The 16,243-nt window shown below is 45.4% G+C and overlaps 1 protein-coding gene across 4 annotated transcripts in view; it reads right to left on the reverse strand.

Annotated features, from left to right (window-relative positions):
• Nucleotides 1-16,039, reverse strand: part of PRPF40B (pre-mRNA processing factor 40 homolog B) — a 39,472-nt gene extending 23,433 nt beyond the window's left edge. For 2 of the 4 annotated variants that reach the window (XR_007243973.1, XM_048490237.1), the window contains exons 1-9: nucleotides 15,988-16,039; nucleotides 11,020-11,109; nucleotides 7,122-7,271; nucleotides 6,957-7,037; nucleotides 6,530-6,557; nucleotides 4,487-4,512; nucleotides 2,014-2,124; nucleotides 502-622; nucleotides 358-388 (exon numbers count right to left, since the gene is read on the reverse strand). Coding sequence is in view for 3 of the 4 variants with exons in the window: in XM_048490237.1 (XP_048346194.1) it covers nucleotides 358-388; nucleotides 502-622; nucleotides 2,014-2,124; nucleotides 4,487-4,512; nucleotides 6,530-6,557; nucleotides 6,957-7,037; nucleotides 7,122-7,271; nucleotides 11,020-11,109; nucleotides 15,988-15,990 (641 nt within the window). In the remaining variant the exon portion in view is untranslated. Of the gene's footprint in view, nucleotides 1-357; nucleotides 389-501; nucleotides 623-2,013; nucleotides 2,125-4,486; nucleotides 4,513-6,529; nucleotides 6,558-6,956; nucleotides 7,038-7,121; nucleotides 7,272-11,019; nucleotides 11,110-15,045; nucleotides 15,080-15,987 lie in introns of those variants that run through there. The other 2 variants (XM_048490239.1, XM_048490238.1) reach the window with 2 other exon arrangements.
• Between the last annotated feature and the right edge of the window lie 204 nt (nucleotides 16,040-16,243).

Here is a 16,243-nt window from a genome sequence, read left to right on the forward strand (position 1 = left end):
CAGATTCGTACATTTATGCATGTTCAGGAGATCTACATAACCTCAGCCCTTGAGAACCAAAGGACCGACTTAGACCCAGTCAGCCATGAGGTAATTTCAGGCTTCTTGTCATAAGGGCTGAAAGCTGGTTTCTTTATCATCTTCTTTAAATTCACAAGTATCTTTCAAAGAGCAAACGCTTCAGGGATGCTGATGTCAGCAATTTCACAAGTAGAGCAATATGCACAGTCTTCAAAAAGGTGGAACCAAAAACAATAACTGCTCATTGCCATTCTAGTCTTACGTCCATTTGTCAGTTGTTTTGGCAGTGCTATGCCTGCACACACATTTTGCTTCCCCCTTCCTCCAGGGACTTACTCCAAATCCTCTTCCTCTTCCTTGATCAGTGCTGCGGACACAAAGGCAGCCAGGGTTACCACAGTTAATATTTTAGGGGAGGCAGGGCTTACCCCCACCCCACAGTCCCAAACTTATCACTTATTGACTGCCAGAAACTCTCACCTTCGATATCATCAAGCTCACGGGGCCGGGTCCAGCGCGATTCCTTGCTCTGAGCATTGTAGTAGTAGGGCTTCCCCGTCTCTGAGTGGTACTCACGCCAGGGACAGCGTGAAAGTAAGAGCTGAAGGGGCATTGAGAGAAAGGTTTGAGTTGTGGGGAAATGGGGACCATGAATTCAGGGTTCTATCTACCCTTTTCCCAACCCTGGAAGCAGAAAAAGATCTATTTATTTATTTGTTTATTTGTTTACTTCATTTATACTCAGGCCTTCATCTCAATGGAGCTGAGAGGAATCACAGGAAAGCAAGATGAGGTCTCTCAGTGGTGGATAGGCTTCCCTTTTAATAAGTCAGGTCTAGAGGCTCTGGGTTCCCTTCTCCCTGGCCTATGACTCTGATGTCACCTGCTTGCACCTCAGTACCTGCTGCCATCTGGGAATATAAGGTGGGTCCCTGGCCTGGAAAGGTCAACAGTTTAATTCATTATTATCCTGCCTTTCCTCCAAGCAGTGCAGAGTGGCATAAATTTTATTCCCAGAACAACACTATGTGCTGAGTTAAGCTGAGAGGGAATGTCAGGCCCAATATCACCCACCTCCTGTAAATCAAGGGACTGAGAAACTTAAAACTTTATTAATATATACACATGGCATATAGATGACAATTGTGCACAGACTTATTTCTAGACATTTGGAAATCTATTATAGAAATGTTTGACACCACTGTTTCTACTTTATATATAGTTTCTCCCAGTTTCCCTTTTCTTTCTTTCTTTTTTTGGGGGTGGTGGTGGTGGTGGATTTTGAGATTTTTCTCCCTCTCCTGTTTTTCTTGTGTTATTTTTGAAATACAGCTTTTTTTTTGAAGCCCAACATCACCCAGTGGGCTTCATGGAAGAGGGAGGCAAAAACTGAATCCAGTTTTCTCTGCTCCCAATCTAACAATCTGTTCACCATCTCACATATCCAGCATCCTGTCACTCTTCAGGGTGATCAAGAATCAGAACCCAGGGTGGATCTACGCAGACAGTGGCAGGCTGCATTTTTAGTAAATGGAGACCCCAAGAGTACAGGCCAAGTTCATCCTCTATCCCAATGATGGTACTACCTTCCTTTGTCTCCCAAAGAACTTCATTTCCATAAAGGCTGAAGTGGGGGATTCTGCTTTAATAAGAGCAAAACTTGCACCCTACCGCTGCTACCAGGTGATTCAGTCCTCAGTGATAGGGATTTTGTCATGCCATGCACCACTGCAGAGTCCTTGCAAACTCCCTTACTCAACACACAAACTGCCCATCATGGACAGGGATTTTTCCCATGATCAAGTAATGCTTGGGATTTAATTAATTATATGCTTTTCTGCAGAGACGAATCTCAACACGACGCATTGACCCTTCATTGCTATCTCTGACCAGCTGCTGTTTGCACATCAGCGTCAAACATAATTCAAACAATGGGTGAACAATCTAGATATATACTATCCCCATGTGGCCAAGGCTAGCCAGGTATCTCACCTCTGCCTTGGACTTGAGTTCATCTGGCTTTTCCCAGCTTGATTGTTTGGTTTCAGAATTGTAGTAGTAAACACGCCCATCGGGGGCCCTATGCTCACTCCAGGCAGGCTTCTGAGAGACACAGAGAAAAAATAGACTTCTGGGAAGGACTGGGACCTGACGCTCCTTGCAGAGCCCCCAAACTCCATGCAAATGCTCCGTGCAAGAACAAAAACTGGTTCTGACTGCTATATCCAGTATTCCAAGAACATCAGCCTTCATTTTGGAAAATAAAATTGTCAGCAAGTTTCTAATAGTGCAGTCCTAAGCAGAGTTACACCGGAGTTAAGAAGTCAGTCAACTTCGAAGGGTGTAATTCTGCTTAGGATGGCATACAAACCCACACAGTTAAGAAAACAAGCTTTAGCAACAAGGGAGGAAATTTCATTAGAAGGGGGGGAAGGGGGTTGCTGACAGTGATTTCCTATCCATCATGGGCAGTTACCTTCCGACCTGAATCCAGCACTGGAGAGCCACTGACAATCTCATTCTGTGGCATGGCACCCACCACTGGATTCAGAAGCTGATGGGTCGAGGAGCAAAGGAAGTGAAATCGGTGAGGTTCACCTTCACTGTATTGTTGAAGGCTTTCACAGCCGAATAGTGGGGTTTTTGGGCTGCATAGTCATGGTCTCATGGTTTTAGCTCCTAACGTTTTTGCCTCCATCTATGGCTGGCCTCCCCAGAAGCATGTGTTTCTCTCCATGGCAAAGTGTGGAGCATTTTGTGAAGTTGAATAGCTGTTTTGTCCACCTTCCAGATAGGAGGCTGACAAAACAGATACCCAACTGCACATAACACTCCACGCTGTGCCACAGTGAAACACATCTTACTGTGACATAACTCTGAAAATGCCAGCCATAGATGCGGGCCAATCATTAGGAGCTGCTAAAACTACCAGACTACAGCCAAACAGCCCAAAAAAGCCTACAACAGCTAGTCTGCCTCCATCTCTATTGGGAGTGAGGCCAAAGTTCTAGGGCAGTGGTGGCGAACCTCTGGCATACGTGCCAGAAGTGGCACTTGGAGCCCTCTCTGTGGGCACGTGCACACAGAGTTCGTCATGTGGGAGGGGAATTTCTCTAGGCTGGCCTGGGCCGCTGGGCACAACGTGTAGGTAACCCTGTTAAGTGCTGGTAAACCCCACTCATTTTCATGGGAAGAACTAAAGTGTGATCCTTTACCTGGGAGTAAGCTCAGTTGCTGGCAATGGGGCTTGCTTCTGAGTAAATCCTCCTAGGGTCGTGATTCACCCATTCAAAGCGTTGCATAGTTGCTTCAAAGCACAGCCACCGACTACCACCAAGTTACTCCCGAGTAACACATGCCTCGAAGCCAACCATTTTTTCTAAACTAAATCTTCAGTATTCAGGTTAAATTGCTGTGTTGGCACTTTGGGATAAATAAGTGGGTTTTGGGTTGCAGTTTGGGCACTTGGTCTCGAAAAGCTCCGCCATCACTGTTCTAGGGCAAAATCTGGAGAAGCCCCTTAGTGCTACAATTCCCAAACTGTGTACTACAAGAAATATATTTATTAATTAAAAGCTCCAAAGTATCCATCTATATAGTAGGTTGCCTGTTGTGCTACTGCAGGATTCACTGATTAGTCCTGGTTTCATTCCAATCAGTTTCCACTAAAGTTAGATGATCCTGCTGGGCCTCTTCACTAGGGTGCACCGTATAATTTCTCCCAGTACAGATGTAGCAGTTATCTCAAAGGTGGTTGCCTGCTGCATCTCTTCTTCAGTTACTGAACAAATGCTCTAGACTTGGCTTTTTCCAATCTGAAACCAGGTCCAGAATATTGACTCATACAGAAACACCAAGGATGACTACTCTGAGGCTGAGAAAGTCTTACTCCTACACACTCTAAAGATAAACCTTTCAGGAGAGAAGGATGAAGGATACCTCCATTACTAATTTACAAAAGAAAATGTCCTTATCTGTAAGAAACACTTACTTACCTGAACTATCTGCCAAGATAAAATTGCAAAACAAGACAGCAGAGACCAGGAAGAGACACAGTGTTGATTCCAGATTAATTTTAACTTGCTGCTAAGGGTGGGGGAAGGAATATTAATTTCATTTCCATGCTGGAGAGCACCTCATCAGTTGGTCCTGACTGGGAAGCATACAATTCTTCCAAGTCATGGGAGAGATATGCCTCTCCCTATCATCCACACTTCAAGAACTAACCAACAGGTCCCCAAACACTCTCCTCATGATAACCAAATTGGTATAAATTGTTCTAGATTTTCCCAGCCCCCAGCCCCACCCCACCCCAAAAAGACTGTATTCTGAGTGCCAGGAATATGCAATATCCTTTCAACCGAAGTGCATTCTAGGGAGAATGCATCTGGATTCTCCACATCTGAGCAATAGCTGTCATATGTACAGAAGGCGCATTTCAGAAGATGCACAGCCTGTTACTTACCACAGGGGCTGCCTGGGTCACAGTGGCTGCAAAACAAGAGAGTAGAGATCAGGAAGAGATACAGTTGTGGCCTAAAGGGGGTCTGACAGAGAAGAACTTGCTACAGTGGGTGGAGGAAAATATGGAGCAAGGTTACATTCACACATATTATACAATTGCTGCACAAAGAAATCATTTGCAACAGAATATAGTGCAACCATATGCAATATCCAGTGATGCCTGGATGCAGCTCAAGAGCTCTTCCATATGGCAACGATTCTTCTTGCAATTCTCATGAAGTGGCAAATGAGCATGTATAAGGCAGTTTTCCCAGGACCTTCTTTACTTCAGTCCCCACAGCTGCTACTTCCCCCATATTATTATGCTATGAGGATCTGGAAATTGCCAGGTTTTATCCAAAAAGCCCCCAGTCAGTCCTTTGGGGGGTGGGGGGAGAGAATGACAGCTATAAAAAGCAGAGAAAAATGGTGCAATCTGAGCAAGGTCTTCAAAAGCGCACATCTTCCAATCTACTTGGTGTATAAACATAGCCTGGCAGCAATATTTTCAAAACACTCACATCACATCAAGTTTGGGAAAGACAACAGCAAATCAGGGAAAATACCAAAGAGGACAAAAAGAATCATAGAGTTGGAAGAGGCCCCAAGTACAACCCCCTGCAATGCAGGAACACACAATCAAAGCACCCCTGACAGAAGGCCATCCAGCCTCTGTTTAAAAACCTCCAAAGGAGGAGACTCCACCACACCCTGAGGTAGTGCATTTCACTGTCAAACAGACCTTACTGTCAGGAATTTTTTCCTGATGTTTAGGTGGAATCTCTTTTCCTGCACTTAGAACCCATTACTCCTGATCCTAGTCTCTGGAGAAACAGAAAGTAAGCTTGCTCCCTCACCAATGTAATATCCCTTCAAATATCTAAACATGGCTATCATGTCACCTCCTAGCCTTCTCTTCACCAAACTAAACATACCCAGCCAGTGACGTAGCTATAGATTTTTTATGGGGTGGGTTCAGGGGCGTGGCCACACCCCACCCACCCCTGGGGGCATGGCCACATCTCCCCAAGCTCCGCCCCCCCGGCCTCAGTGCTTATAAAAGTAGCTCTCTAAGGCCAGGGATGGCAGTCTCCCCCGCCCCCCCCGCCTGCCTTGCCCTCCCCACTGGCTGGGCTCCCAGCCAGCAGCCGGCAGTCCCTTCTTCCCTCCCCTCTGGGGAGAAGAGACTACAGTCCCAGGCTTCAGAGAGGTGCTTTTATAAGAACTGAGGCCGGGGGGGGGGGGGGCTTGGGAGGCGTGGTCACACCCCCAGGGCTGGGTGTGTGTGGCCACACCTCTCAAGCCCCGCCCATGGGGGCAGAAAGGGGGTGGGCAGAGCTTCAGACATGTACCCCCCTTACCTATGTCCTTGTACCCAGCTCCCTAAGTCTCTCCACGTAGGGCATGGATTCCAGACCTTTTACTATTTTGGTTGCCCTCCTCTGGACCCGTTCCAGCTTATCAATGTCCTTCTTGAATTGCGGTGCCCAGAACTGCACACAATATTCCAGGTGATATAGAAAGGACTGTAGTGCATAAGCTCAATAAAAACCCCAACACAAAAAACAAAAACCCACTCTGATTTGGATGCAAATTGGCGCAAAGCTTTTTTGTGGAAGTAACCTAAGACTGATGGCTTAGTGCCTGAGAGGTTCATGCTTTCGGGAGACTTGGTCAAATTCCCTACACAAGGCAACTAGGCAAGGGAGAGGAGTTAGCAGGAAGAATCCTTTTAGTTCAGCCAGCACTTAGCGGAGGGCTATCACCTTTGGGGGGGGGGGTTGCCTGACAGCATGCTGTGCCTTTATCTTATGCATATCAGGAAGACATTCAATCAGCACAGCTTTGCACCTCACTGTATTGCCACATTGGGAATGAGTTCAGCCACAGAAAATACACAGACACCTTTTATAAACAAAAGGTAGGTAGACAAAGTTTTTCACAGAAAACTCTTGATCCAGTTGAACTCTAAATACAGCCATCAAGCAATCTGTAGGACACTCACCACTGGATGGGTCTGTCACAGGAGCTGCCTGTTATAAAGAAATGAAAACTAGATCAAGAGTTCAGTTCCCCCCACAACTGGAGGCAAATCCATCTCACATCCATCACCTGACCCTCCAGCCAAACTACTTCAGAGCTCAGTACAAATGCCCCAAGTCTGTTGGCCTACAGAATTCCCCTCCAGTTTGATTAGTCAGTCAAGAGACTGACTGATATGTATTGTCAAAGGCTTTCACAGCCGGAATCACTTGGGGGCTGTGTGGTTTCCGGGCTGTATGGCCGTGTGCTAGCAGCATTCTCTCCTGACGTTTCGCCTGCATCTGTGGCTGGCATCTTCAGAGGACACCTACAGTATGGCTTCCACAGCAGAAGTTGCCAACACGTGCCCAATTCTAATCCCTAAACCATTGATCCTGCCAGGCACTCACCCCACCAGAGACAGAAACAGGCCCAGCTGGCACCCCAGGCATCATCATCCCAGGAAGCATGGGTGGCACCATTGTGGGAATCTGGGGGCACAAAGAAGCTAAGGTTATTATAGGCATTGTAGAAGAGGTGAACAGCTAGACAGAAATACTGAGAATGAGCGTTACCTGTCCCATGGGTGGAGGTCCAGGCATGGGTGGAATCATTGGCGGAGGTGGCATCATGCCCGGGGGCATGGGAGGCATGGGTGGTGGGCGTGGACCCATGGGGGGCAACCCCATTGGGGGGAATGGTGGCGGAATCCCAGGAGGAGGCATCTAGGTGGGAAAGAGAGGGGGGGGGAACAGTAGGTACAGTAGGTACACAGAGCTGCTGCCAGCAATGAATTTTGTGAGAAAGAAAGGCATTAGGCCAACATCAGACAGAAAAGAGTACACTATTATAAGATAACCAAAAGCAGCAACATGCATCAGAGATATGGAAAGATTATTTGGATCCCCCAGAGAACTTCCACAGACAGATGGGTCGATTTCCCACTGGCGATTAATCCTGGATAGTCACACAAAATATCCAGGTTTCCTCGCAATCTCCCCACTGCCGAACTGCAGAACACAGATCAGTCCCGTTTCTGCCCCCCCCCCCCCAATAATGGGATTTTCCTGGACCTGCTTGTATATGCACTTTTTTGAAAAAACACTCCAATGGGAGCTAATAGGAGATGGGGGCTACACATTTGAGGGTCCATAACTTTGGCCCCCACGAACCAAACTTCACCTAACCTGGGTGGTATCATCAGCAGAGTCTCCTACTGATACTGCCCAGATTTTGTGAAGTTTGGTCCAGGAGGTCCAAAGCTATGGACTCCCAAAGGGGGTGCCCCCATCCCCCACTGTTTCCAATGGAAGCTAATAGGAGATGGGGGCTACACATTTGAGGGTCCATAACTTTGGCCCCCATGAACCAACTTCACAAAACCTGGGGGGGTATCATCAGGAGGGTCTCCCAAAGGTACTCTGAAATGTTGGTGCTGCTAGATTAACAATTGCACCCCTGACAGCAGGCCCCCCCCCCCCCCCCCCCCCCGCCAAGGTGCAGGCCTAGATGTCTTCACTAGAAACATGCTGCAGTGAGGATGTTGGAACCTTGATGAAAAGGTGCCGATTCTTTTGAAACTTGGTTGTATCTAGATTAAATTTTCAGTGGGAATTCGGCCATGGTTTTCTACCTGACAAACACAACTTTTCTGCCTCTCCATCCCCAAAAGCCCCCCCCCCCCGCCCCCCCAATGCAGCTCTTGAGGGCTGCAGTGGGAAACAAAAATCATGCTTACAACTGGAAACTATTCTGTCCGTGGAAACATTCTGGTAGAATCAAGTTCATACGTGTGCTTTCCCTAGGCAGGAGCAATTAGCAAGCTTGAGTCCAGATTTCGGTCTCCACTCCATGTTTACAAATCACAGTACAATCTCCAACCCAAGTCAAGGAAAGTCTAGGATGGCAACCAGGTTCTAAATTCCTCCAAAAATTCTGTCGGCCTTTTGGGCCTCAGAAAAATGTTATATTTCACTACTGTTTTGACAAAGGTCTTGTGATACATCCAGTTGCCAATAGATAAGCAACACAAAAATCAAAGGGTTTGTCTTGTACTTGGTGTGTCCATATTTGGAGCCAAGGAAAAACGTTCCCCCATTTCACTACAGTTTGTTTGGGTTTCAAGGCTTGCCCACGTGACTCTTCTTACAGGTCATCTTTTTTCTTTCATTTGCTGTCATGTTACAGCCACCATAAGATGGCTCCATAGGGTTTACAAGGCAAGAGATGTTCTGAGGTGACCTGCAATTGCCTGCCTTTTGTGTTGCCATTCTGGACTGGGTGGTGTCCCTTCCAAATACTGACCTGGACTGACCCAGCTTAGCTTCCAAGATCAGGCTAGCCTGGGCTATTCAGGTGATGACAGAAGTTCATCTACAAACAAAATATTACTTCTATATTGGTACAGCTGCCATAACTTTCCCAAGAACTGTGTGAATTATAATTCAGTGAGGAAACTAATTATTCGCTTTCATAGAACAACACTAGAGAATCCACCTGGACGTTCTCCCCACTGAAACAGAGCCACCGTGTGAGAATACTGATGCACTGTTGTGTAACTTCCATTAGTTTCAATGGAGCTTACACAGAAATTTCAGGGTCATTATATGCTATGCCTATGCTGGAGGAGACAGCTCCATATGCTACTTCCTCTGTAAGCAGTTTTCTACAGTTCACCTGTTTACCACTGTGGCACACTGCGGCACACTGTGGCCTGGATTGTACAGTTTAAGGGCTAAAGGACTGTCCTTTTTAATTTCATGGCCCTTCAGTAGTCTGCAAGTCTATGACTCTTTATTCTGTGCTGACATCTCATACTTTAAAATCAAATCAGTTGGATTATGTGCTTGAAATAAAAGAACAATTTATATTTTGGCAAAGTAATAGAGCTGGGATGGCTGATCAATGACTGAGGGAATTGCTCGAAGAGGAATCAGGGCACAGTGGCAAAGCATTTGCTTGGGATGCAGAAAGAGGAGGAGGAGGAGTCTGGATTTATACCCCACCTTTCTCTCTTGTAAGGAGACTCAAGGTGGCTTACAAGCTCCTTTCCCTTCCTCTCCCCACAACAGACACCTTGTGAGGCAGGTGGGGCTGAGAGAGTTCCGAAGAACTGTGACTAGCCCAAGGTCACCCAGCAGGAATGTAGGAGTGCGGAAACACATCTGGTTCGCCAGGTAAGCCTCCGCCACTCAGGTGGAGGAGTGGAGAATCAAACCTGGTTCTCCAGATTCAAATCCACCTGCTCTTAACCACGACACCATGCTGGCTCAGGTTCACCCCCTGCCATCTCCAGTTAAAACGATCAGGTAGCCAGGGATGCAAAGGCCTCTGAGACCCTGAAGAGCTGCTGCCAGCCCGGGTAGACAATTCTGACCTTGGTCTTATTCAGTATAAAGCTTCATGTGTTCATGTGAACTGAAGCCCTGGGGCTCTTGAGCTCCTCTGAGACTTAGGTTTAAGTGTTAACTGCATCACATCCTTTGGTTGACAGTAGTCCTATGGCTTACTGACCTTATCTAGTGCTGCTAAACAGCAACTATTGTAGCCAATTCACCCAGAAGGAAAACTCCTTTGGGGCCATTTTGGCTTCCCAACTAGTACAACAATGAGGTAGCAACAGATTTGGTTAACAGCCTTCCTTTACGTGCTCCAAGGTTGTCTATCTACACAACCATAAGGACAATTATACATACCTATGCTGCATACACAGAGGCAGGCAGAACTACAGATTTGGAGATTAGATTTTTAACATTTCCATTACAGAGTTATGTTTTTAAACTAATAGCATTTTCAAAGGAAAAAAGAAATTTAAGAAAGAAATGGGAATTCCACGGAAATGTATTAGAGATTTTTAGCTGCACACAACTGCTTCAAACTTGATTCAGTTCAATCTGATGTTGGTTGATTTCATGTCTGTGGACTCAAAAGCAGAAATTTATTCTAACTATAACTTCAAAGTTAGGTACTTCTCTTCAGGGGAAACAAATTGAATTGGTATCGGAGAGAGTACAACAGGGCACTCATATTTTAGGAGTGAAGTTGTAACGGGAATAACAGGTGCAAATGTGCACTTCCATAGACATACAATCCAAAACACATCCAGACACACACTTCATCAACCACACCATAACACTCTTGTGCGTGTATAAAGCGCTGTCTAGCCACAGCTGATTTACAGCAACTCCCTAGGGTTTTCAAGGCAAGAAGGTGGTTTGCCATTGCCTGGCTCTGTGTGGGCTGAGAGAGTTCTGAGAGAACTGCAATGGCCCAAGCTCATCTAGCAGACTTCATGTGGAGGACTGGGAAATTCAACCCAGTTCTCCAGATGAGAGTCCATAGCTCTTAACCACCACACCATGCTGGCTCTCACACAAATATTTTGGGGGCACAAAAACAATACTATAATCAAACTCAGCAATCCATATACAGCCACACACTACAATTAAATGTGTAGGATAGCAACTAACTTACAAAAGGAGGAGGAAGAATTGGAGGTGGTGGTGGGGCCGGGGGGAAAGGGGCCGGCTGCCCAGGAGGACCACTGCCTGAGTCTGGAGCTGACTGCAAACACCAAAAAGAGAAAGAGAGATGGCGTCAGTGCAAGGGGAAAACAACCCTCCATTTGCAGCTACAGTAAAGGGGCTGCCTGATGTGGAAATCAGAGGTCCACAGGACCCGTCCCACTTTCCTTCATTTTCTGACGAGAGACAGGCCAACATTAGAAGCTAGAAATGGCAAGAGGCCACCAGACAAAGATTCCCTGTGGACTCTCTCATGCTGCCCATTTCTCCCTTCCCTTAGTAGCAGGGTCACTGAACACAATGACTTTTATATACCCTTACGCAACATACAGGATGCATCGCGTTCAAGTCACCAGGAACCTTGGAATGTTGTGTGTGCCCCCCCCCCCCTGCTCTTTTGAGCAGGGGCTTCTCAGGTACGGAATGCTGTTCCCTTGGGTGTTTGCCTTTCAAATATTGAATGGCAGGTGAAACCATATTTGTTTGCCCAAATCACTGGGTGATTTTGAACTGTTTCTCTTGGGCTCTGTATGCATATAGTCTAAGAAACCTGGATCCACTGGCTTCATGTTTTTGAGTTCCTGCCTTGCTAATTTTAATATTTTTGCTGTTTTTTATATCCACCTTTCTCTCCTGTAAGGAGACTCAAGGTGGCTTCCAAGCTCCTTTCCCTTCCTCTCCCCACAACAGACACCTTGTGAGGCAGGTGGAGCTGAGAGAGTTCCCAAGAACTGTGACAAGTCCAAGGTCACCCAGCAGGAATGCAGGAGTGTGGAAACACATCTGGTTCACCAGATAAACCTCTGCCACTCAGGTGGAGGACTGGGGAATCAAACCCAGTTCTTCAGATTACAATCCATCTGCTCTTAACCACAACACTACGCTGACATTTGGCTCATCCAAACTCTGAGCTGGTTTCAATTGATAAGAGACTTGCCCAAGGTATCCTTGAGCTACCAATGCAATTCATGAAAACTATTTAAACTGCCTAGGATTTCTATGAACAGAGGCTATGTTCACACAGAGGTTTTGCTCAGCTGTGGCATCCATTGGGGGGGGGGGGGGGGGGGAAGGATTTTTTCATAACAGCTGGGAATTCAGAGGTCCTAGCAGATAATCGTTTTTATGTGATAAAGATATAGTAACATGTCAATTGCCAATTTTTTTTAAAGCCTGAAAAAATCTTTGGATGGCAAAGATTGGATGGTGGGGAGAATGGCAGTTATGAGGTAGGAGGAAAGGTGAGTGTGGGGGGAAATTCTATGTGGATGCTCTGTTGGCACTGCAAATATTTCATTGTTATGCAGACTCTTCTGTGCTTCAGCCTGCCATTTTCTAGATGAGCTATCTTACACAAATATCTTCTGCTACCAGAATAGATCAACCCAGGAAGCAGACTCCTCTCCTTCCCTCCACCTTCTGCCAAGATAAAAACCTGTGGCAAAGGAAAGGACTTGGTGAGGGGAGAGTTTGGGAGACACAAACAGTGAAGTCTGGTTTCTAATAAGTATAACTGGTGGCACAACGGACGGATAGTCTATAGTTTGCATTCTCTCCAGATCTGTCTCCCTTAAGTATAACCCACAATTGATTAAGGCAAGAACTGAACAACATCTATCTCCACAGAGATAGAAATCATCACTCTATAACAATTCCCTTGGTTGATCAGTTCGTTAGTCCAGCATTCAACAATGGCCTGCCAGACGCCTGCCAGACGCCTCCTCCTTCTCAGACTGTCATAGATGATGAATAGCTGTCATCCTGTTGACCCATTGGCAGACCTGTGTGTCATTAATTTGTCTAATTATTATAAGTAAACGTGGCCATCTCTATATTTTGGGAAGTGAATTCCATAAATTAACCATTTTATTTTATGATTTTACATTTTATGTTTTTATTACTATTGATTGTTTCCTGATTGCTTACTAGACCTATATGACAATCATTAAGTGCTGTACCTTATGATTCTTGACAAATGTATTTTCTTTTATGTACACTGAGAGCATATGCACCGGAGACAAATTCCTTGTGTGTCCAATCACACTTGGCCAATAAAGATTCTATTCTATTCTATTCTATTCTAACCACTGCAAGGAGATAAATGATTTCCCTCAAGTCCTAATATTATGATGAAAGGAAGAATTTTCTTCTAGCTTGATTCTTCTACCCTTGTCATCTTTCCCTTTTGTCAAACTAAAATTTTTAGATGTTCAGCATTTCCTGACAGGGGTGAAGAACCATCCTAGAGAGCAATTCAACCCTTTGGTCTACGATAAATGGATGATGGCTATGCTTTGCAAGTGGTCAGAGTGCCTGGATACACAGGGATATGTAGAGATGAACATGCTTGGGGTGAATTTGCCAGTTATGATTTACCAGAAGGGGGACGTGCAGATGTGGAATGGTAAACCAATGGCTAAGTTTCAACAGAACAGTAGTATTTGGGAAGTATTTACAGATAATGTCATTTTTTTCTACATAAGTTAAGGCCAACATTGGGAAAAGGCTAGTGGGTGTGAGAGGGAAAGGGCTAATTCAAGGGAAGGAAGGCAGAGTAGAGTTGAATTCTCTCTTATATAAATTAGTTATAGAAATTCACTGGATATACTTAGCTCCCAAGCATACTTCCAAGTTGTGGCATCTATTGCTCCCTTCTAATGCTGGGCGTGGTTGTGAAGTTTCTAACCTTCTAACATTGAAGTATAGCAGTATTTTGATTACAACAATGCTTTTCATACTGTTTTTATATGTTTTTCTTGTATTTTCCTGTAGTTCTGAGCTCATACTAAATTCAGCAATTGAACTCTGATTGCCTATTTTTTCTTTTATCTTTGACAGTTAATTAAAACAATTACAAAAAGATTAGGTTTATTACCTTTTAATAGAGATTAAAATTAAGCCTGGCCTTCTTAATTAGTTTAGAAAAGACAATGAATACAAATCAGGTGTATCCTTAGATGCACCTGTTTGATTACTTAATTGATAGTTAGGAACCAATAATTTCTCAATATAATTACATGTTTAAGTTATAAGAGATTTAGCATAAGATATTACTGCATTTTAAAAATAAAAATGCAATGATGTGATAAACAAATCAGATTTCTCTCCATGGAATTTTCAGAGGGGATTAGGTGAGATCTCTACGTGTGGGGGGGTGGGGGTGGGTGGGGGTGGTGGGTTTGTAGACAATTCCTAAAATCAGTTCAAGAAAACAACCTGAAAGCTAGTTTGCTTTACATTTTACTGACTCATTCATCTCCTCGCAGTGATTAATTTATAGAAAAATATTAGGAACTTTGATAAATATGGCACTTGTTTTGCAATAGCTATAGAGTTAATTGTCACTTTGTTTTCTAACTTCTTGCCTAATAAGCAGAACTATTTCTTTTTCCACATAAGATATACTTTCTGAAGGTTTCCTGCCTAGTTTGCTGGTTCTGTTTCAAAGAACAAACTCACAATAAAGTCATCTGTACTATCAGAAATTAAAGGTTGCAAATCAACTTTTTACAGCTAAATCCTGGAGATATCTGAGGTTACATGTTTAACAGATTGCCTCATAGAACTATTTCATCTAGAATATCTATCTGGATGGAGTAAAACATCTCAATTCAGAAGTATAGTCCACAGCTGTCTATGGAGATTTATTTCCAATAAAAGTTTCACAAGTGGTATGTGAATGCCTATCCAAGTGTGTCCATCTCAATTCATGCATGTGTGTGCCCACATCCCTGTCTCCATATTTATACCGTTTTGTGTGTGTGCATCATCAAGTCACAGCTGACTTACGGCAACTCCATAGGGTTTTCAAGACACAAGAAGTTTGGCAGTGGTTTGCCATTGTCTGCCTCTGCAACACAACCCTGGTGTTCCTTGGAGGTTGCCCACCCAAATACTAACCAGGGTTGACCATCCTTCGTTTCTGAGATTTGACAAGATCAGCCTAACTTGGGCCATCCCACTCATTTATACCTACTTCTTCAGATTTCTTTGCACTGCCCTTCTGTAGGTGAGCATCCTCACAGGATAGTCTTCTGTAGGAGCCATGGAGACGCATGCTTAGATGTACATAATTTATACATGCATTAAAGAAATGCATATTTGTATGGATACAGCTCCATATGCATTAGTATTTGCACTTCCCAGCAGGCCACTGTGCTCATCTTTATAACAACGTATTAGCATGTACATCAGCATGCACAAAGCGAGTGTCCCATGTCTGAACAAGCACTAAACGGTTAGCATGCAAGTGTCCATTAAGACAGCCAATCGGGAGCAGGAGGCAGTGTGCTAGATTTAAATGTGGGAGGCACAGGTGTCAATTCCTGCTCAGTCATAAAACCAATGGCTTAGGATGGTACTGGTTCAAATTCAACCTACCTTAGCCCGTAAGGGTTAACAGCACTTTAACATGAAATCTACACAGCTTCTATGGGTGCGCCCCCTTCTTGAATGCACACGTGACTTTTGTCCATGTGCAACTAATGTACCCCTAATGCACCTGCACAGCTCTGGATACTTTTGCATTTGGGAAAGGTGTCCTGATCTGCAGAGCGTGCATCCTGTGGCTGTCTGCACTAAGGAGGCTGCCTCGCCATCTCTGCTCCTCAACCCAGCTGTGCTGGTGTAGCGGGTACTGGGCTGTCCCTTTTCGGCCTCTTTCTACCCCCTTTCCTCCCTACTGTTTAGGAGACTCCAACAAAAAAAGAAGAAGCCGGGGGTGGGGTGGGAAAGAGACCAATTATTGCCCATCCATGCAGAGGCAGGGGAGAAATGTGGCTCAGGACTGGTTTCTGGCCCCCGGCCCCCGTGCACCAGCTGCTAAGGTGCAGGGCTTACGCGCGCGCCCCTCCGCCCCCGGACCCATCTCCGCCCCGGATCTTCGGAGGAGGGAGAATAACAAAGCAGCAGACATTACCATGGCCGAGCCTCGGATCTGCTGGGCGTGCGGGCGGGCAGCTCGGCCCACCCGGCAGTAAGGGCGGCTGCGATTGGAGGAGGCGGGCTAAAGGTGGGTGCGGGGGGGGGGGGAGAGGAAAGCAAAATCCCATCCAGTGTACCAGGCAACCCAGCAACGGATCAGGAGCGCGCAATATAATGAGCTTGGCCTCAGCCGGCTGGAGTCTGTTTGCAACGCTTAGGGGCGCAGCCCTTCTGCAACCTAGAAGTCACTA

Source organism: Sphaerodactylus townsendi, linkage group LG03 (genome assembly GCF_021028975.2).
Source record: "Sphaerodactylus townsendi isolate TG3544 linkage group LG03, MPM_Stown_v2.3, whole genome shotgun sequence".
NCBI lineage: Eukaryota > Metazoa > Chordata > Lepidosauria > Squamata > Sphaerodactylidae > Sphaerodactylus > Sphaerodactylus townsendi.